This window comes from Panicum virgatum, chromosome 5K (assembly GCF_016808335.1).
Source record: "Panicum virgatum strain AP13 chromosome 5K, P.virgatum_v5, whole genome shotgun sequence".
Lineage (NCBI taxonomy): Eukaryota > Viridiplantae > Streptophyta > Magnoliopsida > Poales > Poaceae > Panicum > Panicum virgatum.
This window is the reverse complement of record NC_053140.1, coordinates 37,793,015-37,816,604: the sequence shown is the minus strand read 5'-3', so window position 1 is coordinate 37,816,604 and position 23,590 is coordinate 37,793,015. Positions and strand designations below refer to the sequence as shown.

At 49.3% G+C, this 23,590-nt stretch overlaps 2 protein-coding genes across 9 annotated transcripts; both read right to left on the bottom strand.

Moving 5' to 3' along the window:
• Positions 1–2,302: 2,302 nt before the first annotated feature.
• On the bottom strand, positions 2,303–4,067 carry LOC120710660 (WRKY transcription factor 72B-like). Its single transcript, XM_039996275.1, has 2 exons — positions 3,633–4,067; positions 2,303–3,432 (listed from the first exon to the last, which is right to left on the bottom strand). The coding sequence occupies exons 1-2, from the start codon at positions 3,684–3,686 to the stop codon at positions 2,506–2,508; spliced, it is 981 nt and encodes a 326-aa protein (XP_039852209.1). The 5' UTR covers positions 3,687–4,067; the 3' UTR covers positions 2,303–2,505.
• A 3,433-nt stretch (positions 4,068–7,500) lies between these two features.
• LOC120707276 lies at positions 7,501–13,051 on the bottom strand. Of its 8 annotated transcripts, none has more exons than XM_039992145.1 (5): positions 13,014–13,051; positions 11,516–12,847; positions 11,370–11,443; positions 10,952–11,077; positions 7,501–10,229 (listed from the first exon to the last, which is right to left on the bottom strand). In XM_039992145.1, exons 2-5 carry the CDS (start codon positions 11,652–11,654, stop codon positions 10,227–10,229), a joined length of 342 nt encoding a protein of 113 aa, XP_039848079.1. In that variant the 5' UTR covers positions 11,655–12,847; positions 13,014–13,051; the 3' UTR covers positions 7,501–10,226. The 8 variants fall into 8 exon arrangements, 2 of the variants coding, with proteins under 2 accessions (XP_039848079.1, XP_039848078.1); XM_039992144.1 differs by having other exon boundaries at positions 7,503–10,681; XR_005688905.1 differs by having other exon boundaries at positions 8,241–11,077; positions 11,370–11,404.
• Between the last annotated feature and the right edge of the window lie 10,539 nt (positions 13,052–23,590).

Sequence of the window (23,590 nt, the reverse complement as noted above, 5' to 3'; positions counted from 1 at the left end):
GCGCCGGCGATGCGTGACCCGGAGGCCACCGGCCCGTGGGCGCGCCGGGACGGGGTGCTCTCATCGTAGAAGAGTCGGAGGCTGGGACAAGCCGGGCTGCGGGTGGAGGAGGACGCGCGGCCGGCCAGGTGGAAGCGGGAGGCATGGTCTAGCATGGGTCCTCTTCGTGGCGCACCTCGCGCACAACTCCGTCAGCCTCGCCGCTACCGCCCGCGAGGTGGCCGAGCGCCGCGACCCCGAGTGCTCAGCTTCGCCCCTCACCCAGCCTAGTGGTCGCGCCCACGGCAGCTCGCCATCCACGCCAACGGAGCTCCGACGGCCGACCGTCGCGCGCTGCCCCTCCCGTTGCGCCACCGCGAGCCGTGCGCCGCCCCCGCCCGCGCCGCTCGACGCCGCCAGGCATTGGGCCGCCACGCGCAGCGCGCGTAGAGCTAGCGACGCCACCCCCCTTCGGGCCGCCGCGAGCGGAGGGCCAGCAAGCCGCAAGGTCCCTCGCCGTCGTTCGGCCGGGGCAGGGGCAGCGCCAGGACATGCGGCGGCCGCCACCGGTGGCCGTGGACGGGGCCGTTGTCGCGGGCATGATGACCACCGCGCTCCTGGCCCTCTTGCTCTTCCTCGTCTACGTGTGGTGTGCCTGGGCCCTTCGACGTCACCGAGCTGCTCCGAGGACGACAAGGCTGCGGCGGCGCGCACGCGGGTGAGGGGCTGCGGCTGCGCGCACGCGGGTGCGATCGAGGACAACGCGGCGACTAGGGCGGCGGCGGAGCGGGGCACGCACCAGGAGGCGACGGCGATACTCGGGTACCTGCTATCGGCCAAAAAATCAGGAGAGTCGGCCCAACAGGGCGCACACTCGGAGGAAGTCTTGCTACACCCCAAAAGTTAGCCCAAGAGGTGAGTGACTCCCCCCACATTTAAGTTGGTTCAACTCTTCCCCCACAACCAATATGGGACTAATCCCAACAATCTCCCCCCGTCACACATTAGTGCCCCCCTCAGCACTGACCGGGGTCCCACACCGTCCACCAATGACCAGCCCGACACAAGGGCCTCACACCCGCAGGTCCACCACTGACCGGCTCGACACACGAGCACACACAGACCTCACACCCACGGGTCCACTAGGCTTCGGGCCTATACCACCCGAGTGTGCACGGGCACAGGAGATTGCGGATCCAGCTCTGATACCAATTGTCGGCCCCAAAAATAGGAGAGTCGGCCCAACGGGGCGCACACCCGGAGAAAGTCTTGCTACACCCCAAAAGCTAGCCCAAGAGGTGAGTGACTCCCCCCATATTTAAGTTGGTTCAACTCTCCCCCCACAACCAATGTGGGACTAATCTCAACACCTGCGGTGAGCCATGGCGCAGTCGTCAGCGGCACGAGGCGGTGGCGACCCCACGAGCGCAGCGCTGGGGACCGAGCTGCGGCGCATGTGCAAGCGCGTGGTGACCCGGGAGAGCTAAAGGGGGTCGGGGCGTGCGTACGAGCTAAGGGGGGCGGGGCCAGCCGGAGGCCACGGCCGGCGGCGGCAGGGGGAGGGGGAGGCTTATTTTTTTCTTTTTACTTGGGAATATGAGTAAAGAGGTACCCAGGGGCAATATTGTCATTTTCATTGTTGAGTCCCACCTGTCAGGATTTTGCTTCCGTTATCTTCTAACGGCACATGGACGGAAAGGTATAGGGTAAAAATAAGATAGCGGCAGGACATACAGGTGCGATTGAAAAAAATAGGAGTGTGGAGATCAAGAGTACTTAACATAAGGGTATACAGGTAAAAGTCTCCCCTTTATTTAGGGAGAGTTGGGATGAATTATTGGGCTGTCCCAATAATTATTGGAAAAATGGATAAGTTTTGAGAGACTGCTGGAGCATTATTTTTTTTATCTACTCTCCTAATATGATAGTTGCATTGAGGATTGGAGCACTGCTGGAAATGCTCTTATACAATATATACAAGGCTATTCGTGTCGTATAATTAAAATAGAGGGGGTAACGAGAAAAAATATAGGAATATGTACTATGCTCATATCCGCCCCCAATTGAATCCCTAGGCTATAAGTGACCTAAAATTAAAAGCACTTGCATAACATTACAAATTTCCCGTTTGACATCAGATTCTTGCGTTACGTCGAGTGGTGGAGAGATTTGTACTACTATGACTTTTCCTACCTAGATATTTCCCTAGTAAATATTGCGCTGCCCAAGAGCCGGAAACGAAATTCAGCAAGAAGCAGGATGTTCGTATTAATGCCACGTAATGCCCATGGGAAATAAAATAATTAAACCAGACATCTTTGTTGCATCATGTGGAACAAATAAACCAATTAAAATGGTGTTACAATCAGAATGAACTGATATGTTAAATTATTGTGTATGAATGAACAAATGAAATGGAATGGGGTTTTCACAAAAAAAGAAGAAGAAAAGAAATGGAATTGGATAATAAACCTACAATGTCACAACTTTTTACATCCTCATTTATTTATTTGTCAATCGCATCAGTTAGCAGGGAGGTGCCAGGGTCAACAAGTCGTCGATGGTTCTCCCACCGCACTGCTCGCCGACGTAGCTCGCGACGGCGGCCATCACCGCCGCGCGGAACTTGGGGTCGGCGACCGCCTTCTGCATGATGCTGGCCACCGGGGCGACGTTCTGGCTCGACGCCGCCGCAGCCGGCGCGCCGCCGCTCGATGGATAGCGTCGCGGCGGCAGCACGGCCACGGGCCGTACGAGCATCGGCGTGCCGCGCGCCGCCCGAGCGGCCGTGGCAGTGCCCGTCGCGTCCGCTGCCGCTGCCGCAGACGACGACGGCGACGACGAGGCGGCGGCGGACGCGAGCATGGCGGACGCCATCGCGGCGGCGTAGGGCGTGAGCGGGTGGTTGTGGGCGCCGTCGTAGGTGGTGACCAGCACGGACATGTCCCGCGCGCACCTCTGCACCTTCTTCCTCACGGGGCAGTCGGGCGCGCCGGTGCAGCGGTAGTAGGCGCGCGGGCACGGGTTGCCCTTGGCCACCTTCTGCCCGTACTTCCGCCACTGGCACCCGTCGTTCACCGTCGCCGCACTGCACCGCGCCCGGAAGGAGACGCGGCCCGCCGCCGGCCTCTCCTGCCGCGGCGGCGCCGGCAGCACCAGCGCCTTCCGCTTGCTGCCCCCGGCGGTGGTGCCGTGCCGGTCGTCGTCGCTCGCCGCCCTCTGCCGCTTGGTGCCGGCGGAGACGACGGCGCGGACTACTGGTGGCTCGCCGCTGTCGCAGCGCAGCCCAAGGGCCAAACCGGCGGTGGCGGCGGCCTCGTCGTCCCCGGCGTGTGCTCGCAGCTTTGCATCGACGATGTCCCCTCCCGTGGCGTGGCAACTTGCGGCGATCGCCCTCGTCGGCCTCAGGCTAAGCGTGAGAAATTGCCCGGCCGGTTCGTCGGCCAAGTTCATCTGGGCACATATGTATGAGATATATTTTCAGTAAATTGAGCAAATTAGTGAGGATCTCTTTGGGGCCAAATTGAATGAAACAAGATGATTCTCCTCTTACTAATGACAAAGAAAATAGCTAGAACTTCAGAAAACCCGGGAAAAAAGAAGCAAATTAACGCTAAGTTGCAGGGATGAGAAAAATGATGGCAGCTCTATACCTTATCTGCACCTCTCACCATCAGCTCCTTGAAAACAAGAGTCTTGAGCTCCATCAGCGAGCACTTTTTCTATCTTCTCTTGTACGGTCTAGCACCTTTGCTCCTTTTCTGCATTTGCAGCCTGCAGGCTCCCTTGTCTGTCTACATATAGGCCAGCCGTGCCGTGTGGGTCTATCTATCTATTACCTGATGAAAATGTCAAAAGCTGACCAGTGCAAACTACTACGATCCTGTGCTAGCTGCTTCGTTAAAAGAAGAAGAAGAAGAAGATAAATAAACAAGATAGCAGTGTAAAAACACGGCAAGGCAGCGACATTAATTAAGCGATTGATTAGTTCGTTAATCTCGGCGCGGGGTGGATCGGAGCTAGACGTGACTGCTTTGGTCATCGGACTCTGACGCCTTCTCGCTCTTGCTGTCCGCCGCCAACCCTATGGCCTCTTGCCTTTGTCCACGCGCACGCGCGCGTTCGTGTGCATAGTCTTGGTCAACTCGGTCCTGATCCGGCAGCAAGTTGGTAAGAACTTCAAAGGATTAGCATTTGGAGTTGGAGTGCCAAGAAGAATTTTCCTGTGTCGTCCCCTTGATGAAGAAAAAAGAAAGAATTTTCCTGTGTCAAGACTCAAGAGTAATTAATAATAGACTAATAGTAGTTGTTGCCAAGGCATGCATGTACCTGAGACCAAATCTGGGGGTAGAATAATTGTCCCTCTGGCCGATTGCCGGTTTCAAATAAAGTTTAATTTCTCGAAAAGGTGCTAGACTAATTTATTTGAGGGTTGTTTAATTTGCTACTCCCTCCGTCTCAAATTATAGGTCGTTTGACTTTTTTTATTCTAAATTTGACCACTCATCTTATTTAAAAATTTGTGCAAAATATCACTTCTTTTGTTGTGGGTTGCTTTATCAATACAAGATTTTCAAGAATGATTTAAATTTGACAATATTTGGTGTCCAAATTTTTTGAATAAGACGAGTGGTCAAACATAAAGTCAAAATAGTCAAACGAACTACAATTTGAATCTGAGGTAGTACCAGCCTACCACGTAATTTTAGGACAACTCGCCGATCTGCAGCCGGCGGCAGCACACCGTGGACGTGCATGCATGTATGTCAGTGTATTATGCGTTCTAGCGTGCACTGCTGGTCTTTGTTGGCGACCAACTGCAACAAGGCAGCCTCTCGTTTCCCATTGAACTTGACAAGGCGCGCGCGTGCATTCTGGTAAAAGAATCACGTGAAAAATGCTTTTTATTATTAACACGACTAGCTCGTAACATGTACCACGCACCCTCTTTGTCGCAAAATAAATGGTTGGGCATGGTTTGCAAAACTAGTCTTTGATTCTCAATTCCTGCAATACTTCCACTACTAGAAAAACTGCCTTTGTCACCGGTCGGAGAATGCCTTTGATACCGGTTTTTTGAACCGGTACCCCCAAAGTGGTACCAAAGCCTAAGCCTTTAGTACCGGGTAAAACAACCGGTGCCTAAGCCTTCAAAATTCACAACCGGTGCCTAAGCCTTCAAAATTCACGCAAAATATTCTCTTTGGGACTTGAACTCGCGACCTCTAGCCTCGCACGTTGCTCCTTTACCATCTCAGCTACACAGTTGTTTTGATCGAATAGGAGATATTTTCCTTTTAAAGTAACCAATGGATGAGCCTAAGGTACCGGTTGGTAACACCAACCGGTACCTAAGGCTCATCTATAGGTACCGGTTGGTGGTACCACCCGGTACTAATATAAAAGTTACCACCCGGTACCTATGGAGAGCCTTAGGTACCGGTTGATAATACCAACCGGTACCTAAGGGTCATTCATAAATTCCATCCACCCCAAAAGTACCGGTATGGAGATAAACCGATATCTAGCATAGGTACCGGTTCATCTCCATACCGGTACTTTTGGGGTGGACCTAAGGCTTGTTTTCTAGTAGTGTTCTATAATGTTTATTTTTGCACCCGGAGATAGCTCTAAAACTATTTCTCTAAATGGTTCCCAGTCCGCCTTAAATTGTGATAGTGCAAGGGAGTAGCACGTCAAACTTTCTATGTTCTCAGCTTTCTACGTATATGCTCAGTCTCCCTTCATCGGTCAGTATAAAAGAACAAAACCCGCAAAAAAAAGTATAAAAGAACAAACAGAAACAGTCTCCCTTCAAGGTATTAAGTAATGAATGAAACAGCTTAATTGGAATTAATCCATGACCTTACAAGAAATCGAAGAATTTCCGCCTCTGAATTTGACTTAATTGTCTGGAGACGATGAAAATTTCAGCATGCGTGGTCATCAGGCGCAAGTAGTAGTAAGTGCTGACGAACATGAAGAGGATAACGTAGCAGCATATAATGCTGCTGCCTTCGATTTGAACTGGCACTAGTATTTCCGTCAAACTCGAATATGGTTTCAGAATTTACTAGCCGTCAGGTTGAGTTTCCGCTAGGCCATGGCCGGTTCTTGGCAGGAAATTCTGACTTGTCTCTTTGCCGTCATGATTAATCAGTATATATATTTCCCATTCTACGGGTACAGGACATTTTACTGTAGAAGTTTATCCATTCTGGAACTGTTCTTCCAGCGTTACTTGCCAATTGTTACAGATCGTTTAGGGTGTTATGTGTTGAATGCTGGAATAATGATTTGAGTCTTCTGATTTCTAATTCCAGAGGTACGGTTCTCAAGAATTCAAATCTTTACCTTTTAAATGCATGAGACTAGAGGACTACATGCGGAACAGTTGCTGAGTTGCACTGATCAAACAATCTCTTGTTCCAATCTTACCTTGAGTTCACTGTTACAAAGCCCTTGCACTTTCGAAATGAATATATGGATTGCTAGTTTGGAGTACAAATGTGAAAGTTATGATGGTAGGGAAATGTTTACATGCTTCAGTTTTATAGTGGAACGTTCGGTTTAAAACCAGGTCACGTGGTTCTGATATGCGTTATTTTTGGAGTCAGGAGTCGTAGATATGCTATCAGTTTTTTCTTTGAAAAAATTGGTTCTATAGCATCGAAAACGACGATTTTCGGAAAATACCATGGAAAGACATTCGTCAAGGAAAATACCTTCGAAAGAAAGGACGTTACTTGCGCGTCAACGTCGTGAACTGACCTGCATCTCCCTCCTCCCTTCTTCCGTCCTCACCATGGTATTTTCCTTGACGGAATTTTTTTGATGGTATTTTCCAGAAACCTTCTTTTGTGTAGACTAGACTCCTAATAGGTAAGATCTTCCCACTGTATAAATTTCAAGATGACTGATCGTGGGTTAATCCAATCGAATATATCAAGTACTTTTACCTTTTTTTAACCTTTCCCTCTTCATCCTAGTTTTCAAATACTTTTGTGGTTTCCCTCATTTCTATATGGCATGAAAAGATGTCCTAACTGATCCGAGCATTGGGTACACCCGCGTATAGCGTTCCACGTGTATACTAGTGATTGATGCGGAACCACTACTATAAAAACAATTTGTTGGAACATCCTTGGGTCAAAAGGTAACCAGCTCCTACAGAGAGCAGAGCTATTGTAGCAGTTGATCCGTCTTTAAAAATATATTTCTAGGCATGGCTGATGACGTCGCCCCTCCGTGAAAATAACCACCATTTGTAGGGGCGGGTGACGCCATCATCCGCCCCTAGAAATAATTTTTTAGAGGTTGGTGATCGCGTCACCCGCCCTTAAAAATGTATTTTCAGAGGGTGGTGATGGCATCACCCGCCTCTAAAAATAATTTTCAGAAGCGAGTGATGGCATCCCCCTCAACCTAGGAAACTGACTTAAGTTCCCTAGCCTGGGCAAGAAAACCCGCAAGGAAAGATCGCGAGAAACTAGGCAGACAAGTAAAGCCGACTCGAAAAGATAAAGAAGATAATTTATATTTAATAAGTCAAAAGAAAGATACAAGAGCTTATACCAAACTTTCAACGACTATGGAATCCCGAGATAAGCTTGACTCAACAACTCCCAATTACTAAACCTACTCTAGAAAGTGAAGAGAGAAGAGCACTTTTGGTGTGTTTACAAGTGAGGAGTGACCCCCTCCCCCTATTTATACTAGTTGGACGTCGGTACTTGGACGGTTGCAACGGTTGTAAGCAGGTATGGCGGTTGACGTGCATTCCATGCCAGTGGAATGCAAGTGTGGAGGCTGAGTGGCTACAAAGAGAGGCCAGCCAACCCCCCTAAGCTAGCCGGCCTGGGGATGGCAACGCGTGGCACCGCCCTGCTGGTGAACGTCTTAGATCAAGCTCTTGGGGTTAGTATTCAGTTGTGTCGGTCCGAAGCAGAACTGTTGCAAGGCTAGCCGGCCTGGCTCTGGCGCTTCTCGGTCCTCTGTTTCGCCAACATTGTTGATCAAGGGTTGTACTTCATCCAGGGTAGTGGAGCATTGATGTTTGCTTGAGTTCTTGCATGAAAGTGGGCACTTTGATCCAAGGTTGATGCCTTTCAATTCATTCAATCAAACCGACTTCCAATCCATGGCTCAGAGGCAATGTGAATGTGTTTCTTTGCCGCTTGATCACGTTGTGAAGAGGTACTAGGCCGGGCGGCATGGAAATTTTGCCCGATTTTTGGTACATAGTCTCCCGCACGCACAACTCATTCAAAACTTGTTGAATTTGTTAGAAATAAGTAAAATATGAATGGAACATAGTGTAAAATTCAATTTATTTCATAGAAGTTGATGGTCAAAAGGTGAAATAATGGCCGTCAACAATGCCCCTCCTCCATGCCTCTGTTCAATTACTTCTTGAGCTTATCCGCTTTTACTAATCATAATAATTTCATTAAGTAGCAAACCATTCCTAAAATAACTAAGAGTGCATAGGAGCAAACTCACCATATGTTTTTCATGAATGATCATATCTATACTTATCATACCCACATCAAGTCACAAAAAAGGTGAAAGGTCACTATTAATCATCATGATGAAAGAGGGACTGATCTACAATACATTATTCGCTCCTATATCCGACTTGTGAAGCCGTAGTTAAACATTTTGTAAAGTCTATTGATAAAGAGTATATAGTAGATCTAGTTCCTTTAATCCTTGTAAAAACTAGTAACCATGCCCGCGCGACACGCGGGTGCTATACATTGATATGATACTAACCAAAATTTTGATGTAATAGAACAATCTTTATTTACACTCATAACTAATATATGCAAAAATTAATAATCTTAGGTTCAAAGAAATAGTTGCCACACATAGATTCGATCTTATCTTTAAGCTATGGTAGCCAAATAAATTTCATGTGTAGAAGAAAAAGAGGAACTTTAATCATCAATCCGTGGGACATACAAAAAAAATCTTATAATTTAGGAAACATAGCATAACTTAGAAAGCAATAGTTCTCATCAGTAGTTTTGCTACATTTAATAAAAAGTTTACCAATTAGTCTAGTATCCTTGTTGTCCTTCGTTTTCAACATCAGTTCCTTCAACCAGCTACTCCACCCTCTTCCCCGCACTAATATATGATGTAAATCTACCAAAATCCACATGACTTATCCATCTATCATGCATCTAATTACCAGAAGTTAGATAGAAAATAGCTAAGGCCAAGAAATTCTTACAGTACCATCTTTATGCTAAAATTCTTATATTACATCACACAGATGGATTCACATCATGCAGTCATATATGTCCATTGAACTTGATGAGCAACAACCATGAGACCTTGAGCCAATCCCGACCATCTTAGGCGAGAGAGGGGGCCTCTGGCTCTTTAAAAGTAAAATGATCTGTACTATCGGCATGCGTATAACAAAAGGATATCGTTATTTTGTATGAAGGTTAAATTAAAAGCTATACAAAAGGTTAGGCATAATTTCAAATAGCACAATTTGAAGCATCATCGTCCAGGACGGACCCTCCCTATATGAACTATATAATTAATGTTTCAGCCAATCTCAAAGAACTACTGAATATTTTTTCCATGGATGAGGGACAGACATGATTAGGTTTGTAATTGTATCATTCTGATAGTTGGATGGGAAAAAATAGAGATGAAATAAATCTGCTACCTATAGTTGGAATGGTGTCATGGAATTATAATTCACTCAGAAATCGTTATATCAACCAATTTGGGTTGCAAAACTGGGATGGCTCATATGTCATGTAGAGAACCACATATGAAAATATTAATCATACCAAAGAATAGAACAAAAATAAGGAAGAACTACAAGATGTTGAATGGTTAGGTTATGCAGCAACTCAAACTTGAATGATTAGGTTAAGCAACTGTTGTCTAATTCTAAGAAGAATAAACATACATCTCTTAAGAGGCATTTCAACAAACAGTTGAAGGTAATGTCAACCAACAATGTTTATGAAGAACGCAACACGATAGGATCACCAATTGTCAAATTTGTTAAAATTAGCCTGACACATAAATAATTAAGGTAGAGTTATCTGATTTGCTCATGCAAACCATGAGTAGACTTACATGATTCCATAAAGAATGAATCCGCAAGACATCGAGTGAATCCTAGACATCAGATGTCTGTCCTCTCATCAATATCAGCATGGCATGGACAGTTCGATGTTTAGTATAGATGTTTAATACTGATGCCTACTCTCGCCCTACTATATTCAGAAAGGAAAGAAGGTTAGTATCCATGATACTAAACCTATGTAAATTTCTCCAACAAATTTAGAGCAGTGCAGGTATTCAGATACGATATTTTGGACATAAACAACATATTCGGCAAAAAAAGTTTATGATTAACTGGATGCATCACTGGTTAGCAGTACCATAATAGATCCTTGAAACCAACAGAATCTCCAGGAACTCATTCTGTAGTGTCAAAATGTTTACAAAGTATCATGGAGAAATTGAGCTAAAAATAACATTACACTTTCCCACAATCAATCCATGCTAAATCAATTCCCAAAGCTCTGAAACATACATCAATTCAACTAATCAACAATGAAAGTAGTAACAGATAGCCTACCCACATACCTGTTTATACAGTGATGTCAGCTCAGAATGAACTTGCTTAGCATGGTAACAAAAGCAATATAATCAGGTAGTATACCTAACCAGGACAAAAAACTCATTAAAAGGATATTGTACCGAAAATAAATCAGTAAATTGAAGAGATTGCAATTAAATATGTCTCTTGTTGGCATAGTGATCCTTCCACAAAATGTTAAATTAGGTAAACATGTAGGTTTGGCGTAAGTGAACAAATAACTCATCTATGCAAATGCAGGCTAACATGACCTCCAAACATCAATGATTCCTGTAGATGTCAGTTCTGTAGGCTACGAAGGCAATTCATTGAACGTAGCATGTTGTCAATTACCTTCTCATGTCTCTTGGAAGCCTTGGCGTACTTGCCCATCTTAAACGTAGCATTGCCTTCATCTTTCTTCTTGGCAGCTGCTTCAATCTTCTCAGCATTGCTCTTTAAATCCCATGATTCTTTGTTCTGCACAAAAGGTACAAATGTAAACACGTTCTGATCAAGAATAGCAACCAAGCTAAACACGCAAGATCAAGAGATTTTAAGCAAACGTTCTCGAAGGAAACACGTTCCACTTCATAGATCTTGTTTTATTTCAGCAGACCCAAATGCATGTTCAGCAGATATTCTGACCAATGCAACCTGACAGATATGCTCAGAACTAACAATTCAGAGCTGAACCCCACATTGTGCAGGGTCCAAGTTTTAAGAAACAAACCATCTTTGATAGCAAATTCAACACCATGTCCGAGCTTACCCTTGCTGCAGTTGCTTCAGCACACCTTGTCCGAGCTTTTACCACCTCATGGACAAATGATTTAGTACACCATACTTAAATTTAAGATATCAGTTTTTCATTGTTCATTGCCAAATCAGAAGGAAAAGAAAAATGAAGAGACACACCTAGGAAGACAGGCCGAAGTGGCTGCAGAGCGATCATGGTCGAGCTCGTAGGGAGCGGTGGCGGCAGCGGCTGCTGCAGCTTCGCCCTCCTGTAGGCGCTCGCCGATCTCGTGGACTCGGCCGCGCGCCACCTCGACATGGCGGTGGTGCTTGCTGTAGGTATGCTCGAGTCGGCGCTGCAGCTCAGCAGCACGCGCCCGTGCCTGTGGCCGCTTTAGCTCTGCTAGCACCTCAACGAGCCGCCGCCACCTCTCTCCGCAGCAGCTCCCCCGCCGCAGGCCACGCCGGCCACCTCCCCTCGGGGACATTGATGGCATGGTGCGCTTGGGAGCGGTGGCAACTCGGCGTTAGCCTGCATTATCCCCCACGAACTGGGCCGAAGCCAGCAGCGCTGGCCTGCTGCTGGCCGCCGCCGCGTGCGCAGCTCGTGCTCTGGTTACTGCAGCGCTCGCTGCTGCTGACCGCCGCCGCACTGAGCGTCGCGCGCCGAGGGGCTGTCGCATGCGCCCCCATGTGCTCCTGCGCTTGCTCACAATACCTGTCGATCCCTGCAGCCATAAGAACAAAAGAAAAGAGGGGGAAAGCAAGAGCCAAAACCAAAACTTCAAACTCAAATTAATCACTCGAATCTCAATAAATCCAAGCGAAATTTCGGTCATAGATGCACAAAAAAAGACCTGATATATGCAATAAGAGGATTGCAAAAAGATTGAATATTCGCTGCGAATTTAGAGAAAAATCGGACGTCCCTCTCAAGATCACGAGTTTCGGAAAACTAAAAATCCGAGCCGATTCGCGAGAGATTTGAGAGAGGATTGAATCTAATTTGCTCTCAAGAATTCTAGCTACGGAACCCCTCAAACAATTTCACGAATCCGAGCCAAAATAGAGGAGGAAAACACCTTGTTGTAGATAGCCGTGGTCGCATCAAACGCCTTGGAAGTCGTAGATCGCCATGGTCGCAACGCTCCCGGGGTTGCCGCCGTCGTCCCGGCCCTCGCTGTAGAAGCTCGATGGGGTCGCTTCGGTCCCGGCCGTCGCTCCAGTCACGCGCCGCCTAATATGAGAAAGTATGTCGGAGGTGCGGTGGCATCGGAGGCCCGGGCGGGGTGGCGGCGCCGCAACGGAGAGGCGGCGTCGTGGGGTGCGACGGCGTCGGAGGCCAGGGGGGGGCGGCGCCGCAACGGAGAGGCGGCGTCATGCGGTTCGGTGGCGTCGGAGGCCCGGACGGGGTGGCGGTGCGGCGACGGAGAGGCGGCGTCGGAGGCACCGGCGGCGTGGCGGGGGCAGTGCCGTGACGAGGAGTCGGTGTCGCGACTCGCGAGATGCGACCTGAATCACCGATACTCTAAACCAGCCGTACCCGTATCCAATACTTGGGTATCCGATACTTCGATACTACGATACTCCGATATTCTCTCTATACTAACACTATGTCGTTTTTTAAACTCACATATCGCCGTACCCGTATCGCGTATCGGTGATACATAGATGCGACCGCGCCGGGGGAGTCGGCGTCGCAGAGTGCATGCGGCGAGGAGGAAAAAAATTACCAAGTTCAGCATCTCCAAAAACTCGTGTATAATTTTATCTAAAATTAAAATTTTATAAACTTTGTAAAAAATAGAAGACCTTCTGTAGCATAGGTAAACCAACAATATCTTTAAATCTATACTCTCCATATATTATTTTGCCAGTGGACCCCACATGTCATACTCATCTTCTTATCTTCTTCCCCCACATCCTCTCCTCTCGCTCCGTCGCGACGAGCTCCAATCACTGGCGGCGCCACGGCCTTCCTCGACCTCACCCTCGCCTGGGCATGGCTTTGCCTCGCCGCGCTGCTCGCCGTGGCCGCCCACATCCTCGCCCTCCCCCGACCTCCTCAGCTCCAGCGCCGGCGCCCTTGATGGCCCGCACGGCGCCGAAGCTTGGCGCGCATCCCGTCGTCGGCGAGGAGCACGCTGCTGCTGCTCACGTCCATGTGCACGCACGGTCGTGGTGGTGGCAAAGGCCGACCAGACGGATCAGGTTGAGGTGGTTGACCTTGCGCATGACTAGAAACCGAGAAAGGCCTCTCATGAAGAAGTAGCTGACCAGGAACTGCGCCCTGGCGGCGGCCTTCACGACGCACGGTCGGGCACACGCACTGGAGCAGCACGGGGAGCGGCTGGCCGGCGTCGAGTGTCTCCGGTGCGGCGCTGTCACGGGCATGGGGCGGGAGGCGGGGTGGGGCCATGTGGGCGGGATACAAGAGCCGATGAGTTGGGCATTTTTGCCTAGCAGCACCCCTTGGATACAAGACGAGGATAGAAGACCAGGTAGATAGCTTATATGTTGGGTGAGATTTTTTATCTTCTATTCTTTTTTTAGCCAATTTGTCTAAGATACAAGAGCATCTCTAAGAGCTCTTGTATAATTTTATCTAAATTTAAAATTTTACAAGCTTTGTAAAAAGATAGAAGACCTTCTATAGCATGGGTAAACCAACAGTCTCTTTAAATCTATACTCTCCATATGTTATTTTTGCCAGTGGACCCCACATATCATACTCATCTTCTTATCTTCTTCCCCCACCTCCTCTCCTCTCGCTCCGTCGCGACGAGCTCCAATCACTGGCGGCGCCACGACCTTCCTCGACCTCGCCCTCGCCTGGGCATGCCTTTGCCTCGCCGCGCTGTTCGCCGCGGCCGCCCGCATCCTCGCCCTCCCCGACCTCTTCAGCTCCGGCGCCGGCGCCCTTGATGGCCCGCGCGGCGCCGAAGCTTGGCGCGCATCCCGTCGTCGGCGAGAAGCACACTGCTGTTGCTCACGTCCATGTACACGCACGGCTGCGGTGGTGGCAAAGGCTGACCAGACGGATCAGGTTGAGGTGGTTGACCTTGCGCATGACCAGGAACCTAGAAAGGCCTCTCGTGGAGAGGTAGCTGACCAGGAACTGCGCCCTGGCGGCGGCCTTCACGATGCGCGGTCGGGCACACACACTGGAGCAGCACGGGGAGCGGCTGGCCGGCGTCGAGTGTCTCCGGCGCGGCGTTGTCACGGGCGTGGGGCGGGAGGGGGGGTGGGGCCATGTGGGCGGGATACAAGAGCCGATGGGTTGGGCATTTTTGCCTAGCATCACCCCTTGGATACAAGACGAGGATAGAAGACCAGATATGTAGATAGCTTATCCCTTGGATGGGATTTTTTTATCTTCTATTATTTTTTTTGCCAATTTGTCTAAGATACAAGAGCTCTAAAGCATCTCCAAGAGCTCTTGTATAATTTTATCTAAATTTAAAATTTTACAAGCTTTGTAAAAAGATAGAAGACCTTCTATAGCATGGGTAAACCAACAGTCTCTTTAAATCTATACTCTCCATATGTTATTTTGCCAGTGGACCCCACATATCATACTCATCTTCTTATCTTCTTCCCCCACCTCCTCTCCTCTCGCTCCGTCGCGACGAGCTCCAATCACTGGCGGCGCCACGGCCTTCCTCGACCTCGCCCTCGCCTGGGCATGCCGTTGCCTCGCCGCGCTGCTCGCCGCGGCCGCCCGCATCCTCGCCTTCCCCGACCTCCTCAGATCCGGCGCCGGCGCCCTTGATGGCCCACGCGGCGCCGAAGCTTGGCACGCATCCCGTCGTCAGCGAGGAGCACGCTGCTGCTGCTCACGCCCATGTGCACGCACGGCCGTGGTGGTGGCAAAGGCCGACCAGACAGATCAGGTTGAGGTGGTTGACCTTGCGCATGACCAGGAACCGAGAAAGGCCTCTCGTGGAGAGGTAGCTGACCAGGAACTGCGCCCTGGCGGCGGCCTTCACGACGCGCGGTCGGGCACACGCACTGGAGCAGCACGGGGAGCGGCTGGCCGGCGTCGAGTGTCTTCGGCGCGACGCTGTCACGAGCATGGGGCGGGAGGCGGGGTGGGGCCATGTGGGTGGAATACAAGAGCCGATGGGTTGGGCATTTTTGCCTAGCAGCACCCCTTGGATACAAGACGAGGATAGAAGACCAGGTAGGTAGATAGCTTATCCCTTGGATGAGATTTTTTTATCTTCTATTCTTTTTTTAGCCAATCTGACTAAGATACAAGAGCTCTAAAGCATCTCCAAGAGCTCTTGTATAATTTTATCTAAATTTAAAATTTTACAAGCTTTGTAAAAAGATAGAAGACTTTCTATAGCATGGGTGTAAGGATCGATGGACCAAGAGGAGGGGTGAATTGGGCCTTTTTCAATTTCTAAAACAAAATAAAGCAACCTTAACCTATGCAATACTAGTAGGGCACCAATTCACCAACCGGATGACTAAGTTACCTACACAAGCTAAGAGAGATAAAAACAAAGTAAAGCCTAGCAAGGTAGAGCTAAGTTATGATCTCTAAGTCAAGCACATGAGTAAATTGCATGAAAGAAAATGCTTGAATAAAGAGAGTGGACAAGAGACGACCGGATTTTTTCCCGTGGTGTCGATGTGTTGGCACACACCCCTAGTCCACGTTGTGACACTCACTAAGAGTCTTGTCACCTCCCATGTCACCGAGACTTGGGCGCTCACTAAGAGTCTCCGTTCACCATCCCGGCGTGGTGGAGCTCAAGCCACGTACAATCTTCTTCTCCGGGCTCCCACAATCCTTGGCAAGCTCCGCGAGAAACACCCCGATCACCAAGATCGCCTAGGTGATGCCAATCACCAAGAGTAACAAGCTAAGGCCTTCACTTGAGCAAGAACCGATCACCAAGAACGGATGCACACTAGCTTCTCTCTACTCAAGTCCTTAATCTTGCTTCTTGATTGATTGAAAACACAAGTATGTGAATGATGAAGCTCAATGTGGCTCTTGACTATAGTATGAGTGTATGGATGTTGCCTGGTGTCAAGAGTGGGCGAAATGACCTATTGGAAGGGTATATATAGGCAGCTCACACAAATAGAGCCGTTGGAGAAAAACTGCCAGAAAACTGCGTAGCGCCGGTTAATCCGACGTCCCTCCAATAGTCATCGTCGGTTTAACCGGTGAATGTAAACTGCCTCTTCTGAAAACTAGCCGTTACAACTTGGGCAGATTAACCGACGTATCATCGGTTTAACCGGTGAGTGTAGTTGTCCACTAATCAACTGAAAAACCAAGTCTCTGGACAACTGCACCGACGTTAACTCAAACCTATCGTCGGTTTAACCGGTGAGTACAACTTCTGAATTCCTTTGAGAAAACCATCTCACTGGTCAATTGCACCGACGTCCTGATTCAAACATCATCGGTTTAATCGGTGTATAGAACTTGAAATACCCTAGAAAAACCAACTCTGGACTAATGCACCGACGTTAAATTTAAACACGTCGGTTTAACCGGTGTATTGAATTTGTCCAGACTCTTGTGACTTCGTTTAACCGACGTATAGAAAAATGAGAGCGTCGGTTAAATCGGTGTATAGACTTTTTTCTGATTTTGTCTTTTCTGATTTGAGTCTTGAATGAAATCCAAATATTCTTGAGATATAGTTTGAGAACCACTTATTTGAACTTCTAGAAAGCTGAGTGACCATAGTGTGCATCCATTTTCAAATGACCATGTCCATGCTCAAGTTACTTAGCCTTAACCCCTCTTAATAGTGCGATCACTACAAAACTATAATACCTATACTAACCTAAGTGTCCTTCTCAACCTTGTGACACTTAGGACTAGAAAGATCCTTAGCCTTGACATATAATTGAATTGAGTACCGAGATCGCCTTTTTGAATAATGAAATGAGGGGCCTCTTTTGACATATGACCAAATGAGCGATAATGATCTATTAAGCTGCACAAACTCATTAGTCACAATAATGGTTGTCATTAATCACCGAAACATACCTTGAGGGCCTAGATGCTTACAATCTCCCCCTTTTTGGTGATTGATGACAACACAACCATAAATAACGAGAGAGCGAGAAAGATAAAGCAAGATAAACACAAGCGAACTCGAAAAGAAGGACCAAAGAGCTCAACTGCTCAAACGAAATCCATAGATATGTCTCAAAGAACGGCATACTCAAGCGACAAATGTACATATCCATGAATTAACACCAAATGTGATACAAAGAATCAAAGTCCTGATAACTACGAGCTCTCTCTAGCTCTACCCTCCCCCTAACTCTGACTCCCCCTGACTCTCTCCCCCTTTGGCGTCAAAGCACCAAAAAGGCGAGCTACTGGTCCGGCTGTCGTGGTACTGCAAGGAAGCGGTCCGGGTCATCATCGTCGTCGTCGTCAGACGGTGTACCCTCGGTGACAGACGGGAGCTGCTGGTCAGAACTGCCTGCTGGATCTGAAGTGACTGGGGGTGTAGCTGTGGTAGAGGCTCGCGTGCTGGCACTGCCTGGAAGAGGGTCCGTAGAAGTAGTAACCGGCTCAGCAGAAGATGTGTCAACATCTGAAGTAGTGAGTGCTGAAGCTGCCGGCTGTGACGGCTGCTGAAGCAAGGAACCCTCTCCTCCTCCCCCTGAAGGTAGTGTCTGTGGTACGACGGGGAGGGCGACTGATTGGACTGCTGAAGGAGACTCCTGGAAGAGTGAAGTCGCTGGCAGTGGAGAGAACAGTGGACGACCGGCAGACCCAAGTAATACGGACATCGAGAACGTGGTCTCCGGTGTCGCTGAGGTAGCTGGAGCTGCAGTAGGGGCTGGAGCTGGTGTAATGGCAAGCTGAGGTGCTCCAACACCCTGAAGGCCTGGCTGTCCTGGCTGCTGCGGGGCGAGTCCGGTGTGAGAGTAAAGCTGTGAGATCATTCCGAACATCGCCATCATCCCCTGCTGCATCTGCTGAAACTGAGTGTCTGTCCTCTGTGAAACTCTGTCGATAAGCCCGACAAAACGCTCCTCGGTCGCAGCCCGCTCTCGGGCGGCCTCTCTCTGTATAGCAGCAAGCTGAGCCTCATGGGCTCTCCTGGCCTCCTCCTGTGCAAGCCTGTCCTCTCTCTGCTGAGTCACGAGCTGCTGTAGAAGTGCGGTGAGCTCGGATGGCTGAGACACCTGGGACTCAGAGACTGTAGCAGGTGCTGGTGACTCTGGAGCTGGCTCTCTAGACCCCCCTGCCTCGTGGTCGTGACTAGCTGGGGCTGCTGCAGGGAAGTACTCTACGTCCTCGGAGGAGTCTGACTCATGCTCAGACCAGTGTATCTCATCCTCTCCTCCGGGAAGCTGTGCCTCGGCGGCAAGCAGTGCCTCGTCCTCCTGTGCCACACGGGCCTGTGCCTCTGGTGACAACTGTGCCATGGCAGCTCTCTCTGCCTGTCTGCCCCTCCTCCGGTCCTGTGGAGCTGTCGGTCGGTAAACTGGGAACCGGGGAGCCTCGTCGTGACGGTAGGGAGCGCTGATGGGTGACTCTGCTGGCACAATCATAGAACATATATAGCTGATCCAGTGTGCAAAGGGAAACTGTCGCACCACACCCATCCCGTCTGTGATCACATCCTCTATCTCAGCCAGAATAAAGTCAACTATGTCAAACGGCTCGTGAGTGAGGATGTGTAGAAGCAGGAGCTGCTGCAGCCCTGTAAACCCCTCTGGGTAGCCACTCCTCGGTAGCAAAGTCCTCCGGAGTGCCATGTGTACTGCGTATGCCTCTGGGGTCAGCAGGCTGGGAACTCTGGCGTAGGAGGCAGGGAACGGCTGGCGGAAACACTGAGAGATCGCCTCATGAGAAGGTGCAATCCCGCCAATCATCGCTCTGCGCGGTGGATCTGCATCTCCGTAAACCATCTCGTGCAGGGAGACGTCAACTAAGTCAACTCCAAGTATCCCTGCTATCGTCGCTCTCGACAAACCAAAGACCTGGCCTCCATAAACAAAGTGTACTGCTCGACGCTCGGGAGCAATCCAGGCCGTGGCATAGAAGACTCTGATCCAGTCCTCAATATATCTGTTCTGCTCAATCTGGAGTAACCTGGGCAGGCCCCTGAAGTGAGCGAAGTGCTCTCTGACATCTGCTCCCCCTGCGGCTGTCCTCAGAGACACCCAGTCAAGCACTCTGTGCGGGAAGATCCTGTGACCCCGCCTCTGGTAGGTCTCGTAGAAACTGGCCTGAAGAAGTGTCCAGAACCTACGGTCGACTCGGCTGTCACGGGTCACGGGGAACCAGTCCTCCTCCTGAACACTCCACCTGAGCCTCTTGACCTTCGCCGCATTGGCCTTGGTCAAGTTCTGGAGCAGCACACCTGGCTCCAGACGCACAACAGTGTCCATACGGAACACTGCGCGCTCGGCCTCTAGGGCCTTGGCTCTACGAGCTGCTGCTGCTGCTGCTGCGGACCTGCGAGGCTCCTGTGGCTGGTGACCTCCTCGCGTCCTCGGTCCAGTGCGACGCTCGGTCGCTGGTGAAGTCTCTGCTGCTGGGGATGTCTGCCGAGTGCGGCCAGACCGTCGTAGAGTCGGTGACTCCTGTGTGCTCTGCCCCTGAGACTGCTCAGACTGCTCTGCCTCTGAATCTGAATCTGCAGCTGTATCTGACTGATCTGACTCTGCTGCTGCTGCCGTCGCGGTTCTGGTGGCCCTGGCACCTCTCACTCTGCCCATACCCCTGCCTCTGCCTCTGCCTCTGCCTCTGGGGTCCTCCCTGATCTGGAACGGACGAGCACGGCCTGATGCCTGCTCCTCGGCGGCCTTGGCCACCATCTCGGCCCTCTCGGCCTCCTTCTCTGCACGAGTCCGCTTGCGAGCGGGCTTCTCGACCACAACTTCTTTTCCCTATCTCTTCTCGCGACCCATCACGAATCAAGCAATTTGTCGAGCACCTGGTGAGCGCTGATCGGGTGCTACTGCGGCGTGAAAGGCGTGGAGGCGCGGTTGCGTGGGTGGTACTACGTGGGAGAGGAGGCTCAGAACGAGGTGGTGGCGTGAAGCGGCGATGACGCACGGCGGCGGTGTGGTGCGGCGGCGGCGGCGGCTATGCGCGCAGGCGGCGGCGTAGAGCGGTTGCGCGGGCGGCGCAGAGGAGGGGGCTGCTGCGCGGTCGCGAGATGTGGTGGTTGAGGCGGTGCGCAGGCGGCGGCGAGGTGGAACGGCGGCGGCGGCGCGATGGGAAGGCGGCAGCGCGAAGAGGATCAGGCGGCGGCGCTGCGGAGTCGGGGAAAACAAAAAGGAGAGAGCCAGACGTCCGCGGGCAAGACACATATATGACAGGTGGGACCCGCGATTTTCTTTAACACCGGTCGATCCGACGCGTAGGGTTTGAACGCCGGTTGATTGCGTCGGTGTAGTTCACCCGAGACTCTACCAGATCTGTTTTTGAACGCCGGTTGAACCGATGATGCCAAATGTGAACCCGTCGGTTGATTGATCAAAACGCCGGTTGATTGCTTGGTCTGATCTGCACTTATGATCACCGGTTGATCCGATGCTCTGACTTTTGTATACGTCGGTTAAACGCCTGAAACTTGACTGAGCTGAGCCACAACTTAGTAACGCCGGTTAAACCGATGGGTATAGATCCTTTGAACGTCGGTTTAACCGGTGAAGCCAAAAACCCCACACTCAGCTCACTCTTCTATGCTAAGTCCAATAATCTTATAAAACTCAAATAAACTCAAGTTAATGGACTTGCATAGGCGACTTTACCCCTCAAAATAAATAGGATAGCACACTTGCTTAAATAATTTTCTTTTCAAACACAAGGAAAAGCCGCAAGAGAGACAAAGCGCCAAATAAAATGTATGAGCCATGTCATAGGAATATTGAAGATAGAAAGCTTCAAACTCATCATGACATTGCTCACTAGGTAATAACGCACCTAACACTTTGCTCTTTTCACTTTTCATGAATTAAGATCTTGTATATCAAAACAAGTCTCATTTTCATCAAGTGATCTCCTTTGTGACCCTTACGCATGCAATGATAATGCAAGCTACAACCACATGCGAAAGTAAAGTAAATATGAAGTGCACATCTATATGACAAGAAATGCATAACAAGAAATTAAGATCTACTTGTCAAGTTTGAACCCACGGGAAGCTTCTTCATGATGAGCCTTTCTACAAGCCTAGAGGAAAACAAGTGGACCACCACCTCTAGCTAAACCCTTGCTCATCACTATCTTACCATGGTTAGACAAGTATCCTATATGTATGCATTTTTCTATATGACATGGCAACTTACATGACGTTTGCCGCATCTAACACATTAAGCTCATTCCTTAGCCTAACAAAGGTACTCTCGTCTAATGGTTTTGTGAAGATATCCGCCAATTGCTCCTCGGATCTCACACCTTGAAGAGATATGTCTCCTTTGGCTTCGTGATCGCGCAAGAAGTGATGACGAATATCAATGTGCTTTGTGCGAGAGTGTTGAACCGGATTCTTGGCAATTTTTACGGCACTTTCATTGTCACAAAGGAGTGGGATCCTATCTAGTTTCACACCAAAGTCCAAAAGGGTTTGCTTCATATATAGGATTTGGGCACAACATGCACCGGCCGCTATATATTCCGCTTCCGCGGTGGACAAAGCCACGAAATTTTGCTTCTTACTCGACCAAGAAACTAGAGAACGCCCAAGCAAGTGGCAACCCCCGGAGGTACTCTTACGATCCACACGGCTTCCGGCAAAATCCGAATCCGAGTATCCCAAGAGATCTAAGCTAGCGCCTTTGGGGTACCACAAGCCTATGCTTGGGGTGTGCTTGAGATACCGAAGGATCCTATTCACAGCCGAGAGGTGTGACTCCTTTGGGTTAGCTTGAAAGCGGGCACACAAGCACACACTAAATATTATATCGGGCCTAGATGCGGTAAGGTAAAGCAAAGACCCTATCATAGAACGATAGAGGGATTGATCAACCGGTTTACCGTCCACATCCAAGTCGAGATGCCCATTGGTTGCCATGGGTGTCTTGATTGGCTTGCACTCATCCATCTTGAACTTCTTCAAGATATCTTTGGTGTACTTTTCTTGATGGATGAATGTCCCTTCCTTCATTTGTTTGACTTGAAAACCAAGGAAGAAGGTCAATTAGCCAATCATGGACATCTCGAATTCCCTAGACATCATGGTAGCAAACTCATGGCTTAGTAAATCATTAGTTGAGCCAAAGATAATATCGTCAACATAAATTTGACAAATAAAAAGATCCCCGTTGACGTCTTTAGTGAACAAAGTGGTGTCCACCCTCCCGATCTTGAAGTCTTGCATGATTAGAAAGTCACGAAGCCTCTCATACCAAGCCCTTGGAGCTTGTTTGAGCCCATAGAGTGCCTTGTGCAACCTATAAACATGGTTAGGATTCCTCGGATCTTCAAACCCGGGAGGTTGCTCAACATAAACAAGTTCGTTAATAACGCCATTTAAGAATGCACTTTTCACATCCATTTGATACAACTTAATGTTATGATGTGAAGAGTAAGCAAGAAGGATACGGATAGCTTCAAGTCTTGCGACCGGAGCAAAAGTTTCACCAAAATCCAAACCTTCGACTTGAGAGAACCCTTTTGCCACAAGTCTTGCTTTGTTGCGTATCACCACCCCATGTTCATCTTGCTTGTTTCGAAAGACCCACTTGGTGCCGATGATGTTCTTGTCTTTCGGAGGAGCTTCGAGGACCCAAACTTCATTGCGGGTGAAGTTGTTCAACTCATCTTGCATGGCCATCACCCAATCCGAGTCCTTAAGCGCTTCCTCTACGCTAGTGGGTTCAATACAAGAAACAAACGAGTGATATTCGCAAAATGAAGCATGTTTAGAGCGAGTTCTTACTCCCTTTGATGGACTACCAATGATTTGACCAATTGGATGATCCTTGGAGATGTGACCATGCTTCACTAGCGGTACTTGCGTGGATGCTTGTTGGGGTGGATCATGGGTGACTTGTGCTTGTGGTGGAACACTTTGCTCTTCTTGTTCTTGAACTTGGGGTGTTGGCGTTGGCACATCTTCTTGAGGTTGTGTATCATCTTTTTCTTGATCTTCATCCACTTGGGGCACCGTGGAGGTGCTTGGTGTGGATGAGGAAGGTCCTCCCCCTTGATCATTGTCTTCATGCACCTCTTCCGGCTTGATATCCCCAATGGACATATTCTTCAAAGCTTCATCAATCTCCTCATCACCTATATTTTCATAG

Excerpts from the sequence above, each read along its gene's own strand:
- LOC120710660 (XM_039996275.1), bottom strand. The coding sequence starts at position 3,686 with ATGGAGCTCAAGACTCTTGTTTTCAAGGAGCTGATGGTGAGAGGTGCA. Across the intron at positions 3,433-3,632 it reads TGGTGAGAGGTGCAGATAAG|ATGAACTTGGCCGACGAACC; the intron begins GTATAGAGCTGC and ends ATATGTGCCCAG.
- LOC120707276 (XM_039992144.1), bottom strand. The coding sequence starts at position 11,654 with ATGTCGAGGTGGCGCGCGGCCGAGTCCACGAGATCGGCGAGCGCCTAC. Across the intron at positions 11,444-11,515 it reads ACTTCGGCCTGTCTTCCTAG|TATGGTGTACTAAATCATTT; the intron begins GTGTGTCTCTTC and ends CTTAAATTTAAG. Across the intron at positions 10,682-10,951 it reads CTTCCAAGAGACATGAGAAG|GTATACTACCTGATTATATT; the intron begins GTAATTGACAAC and ends TGTCCTGGTTAG.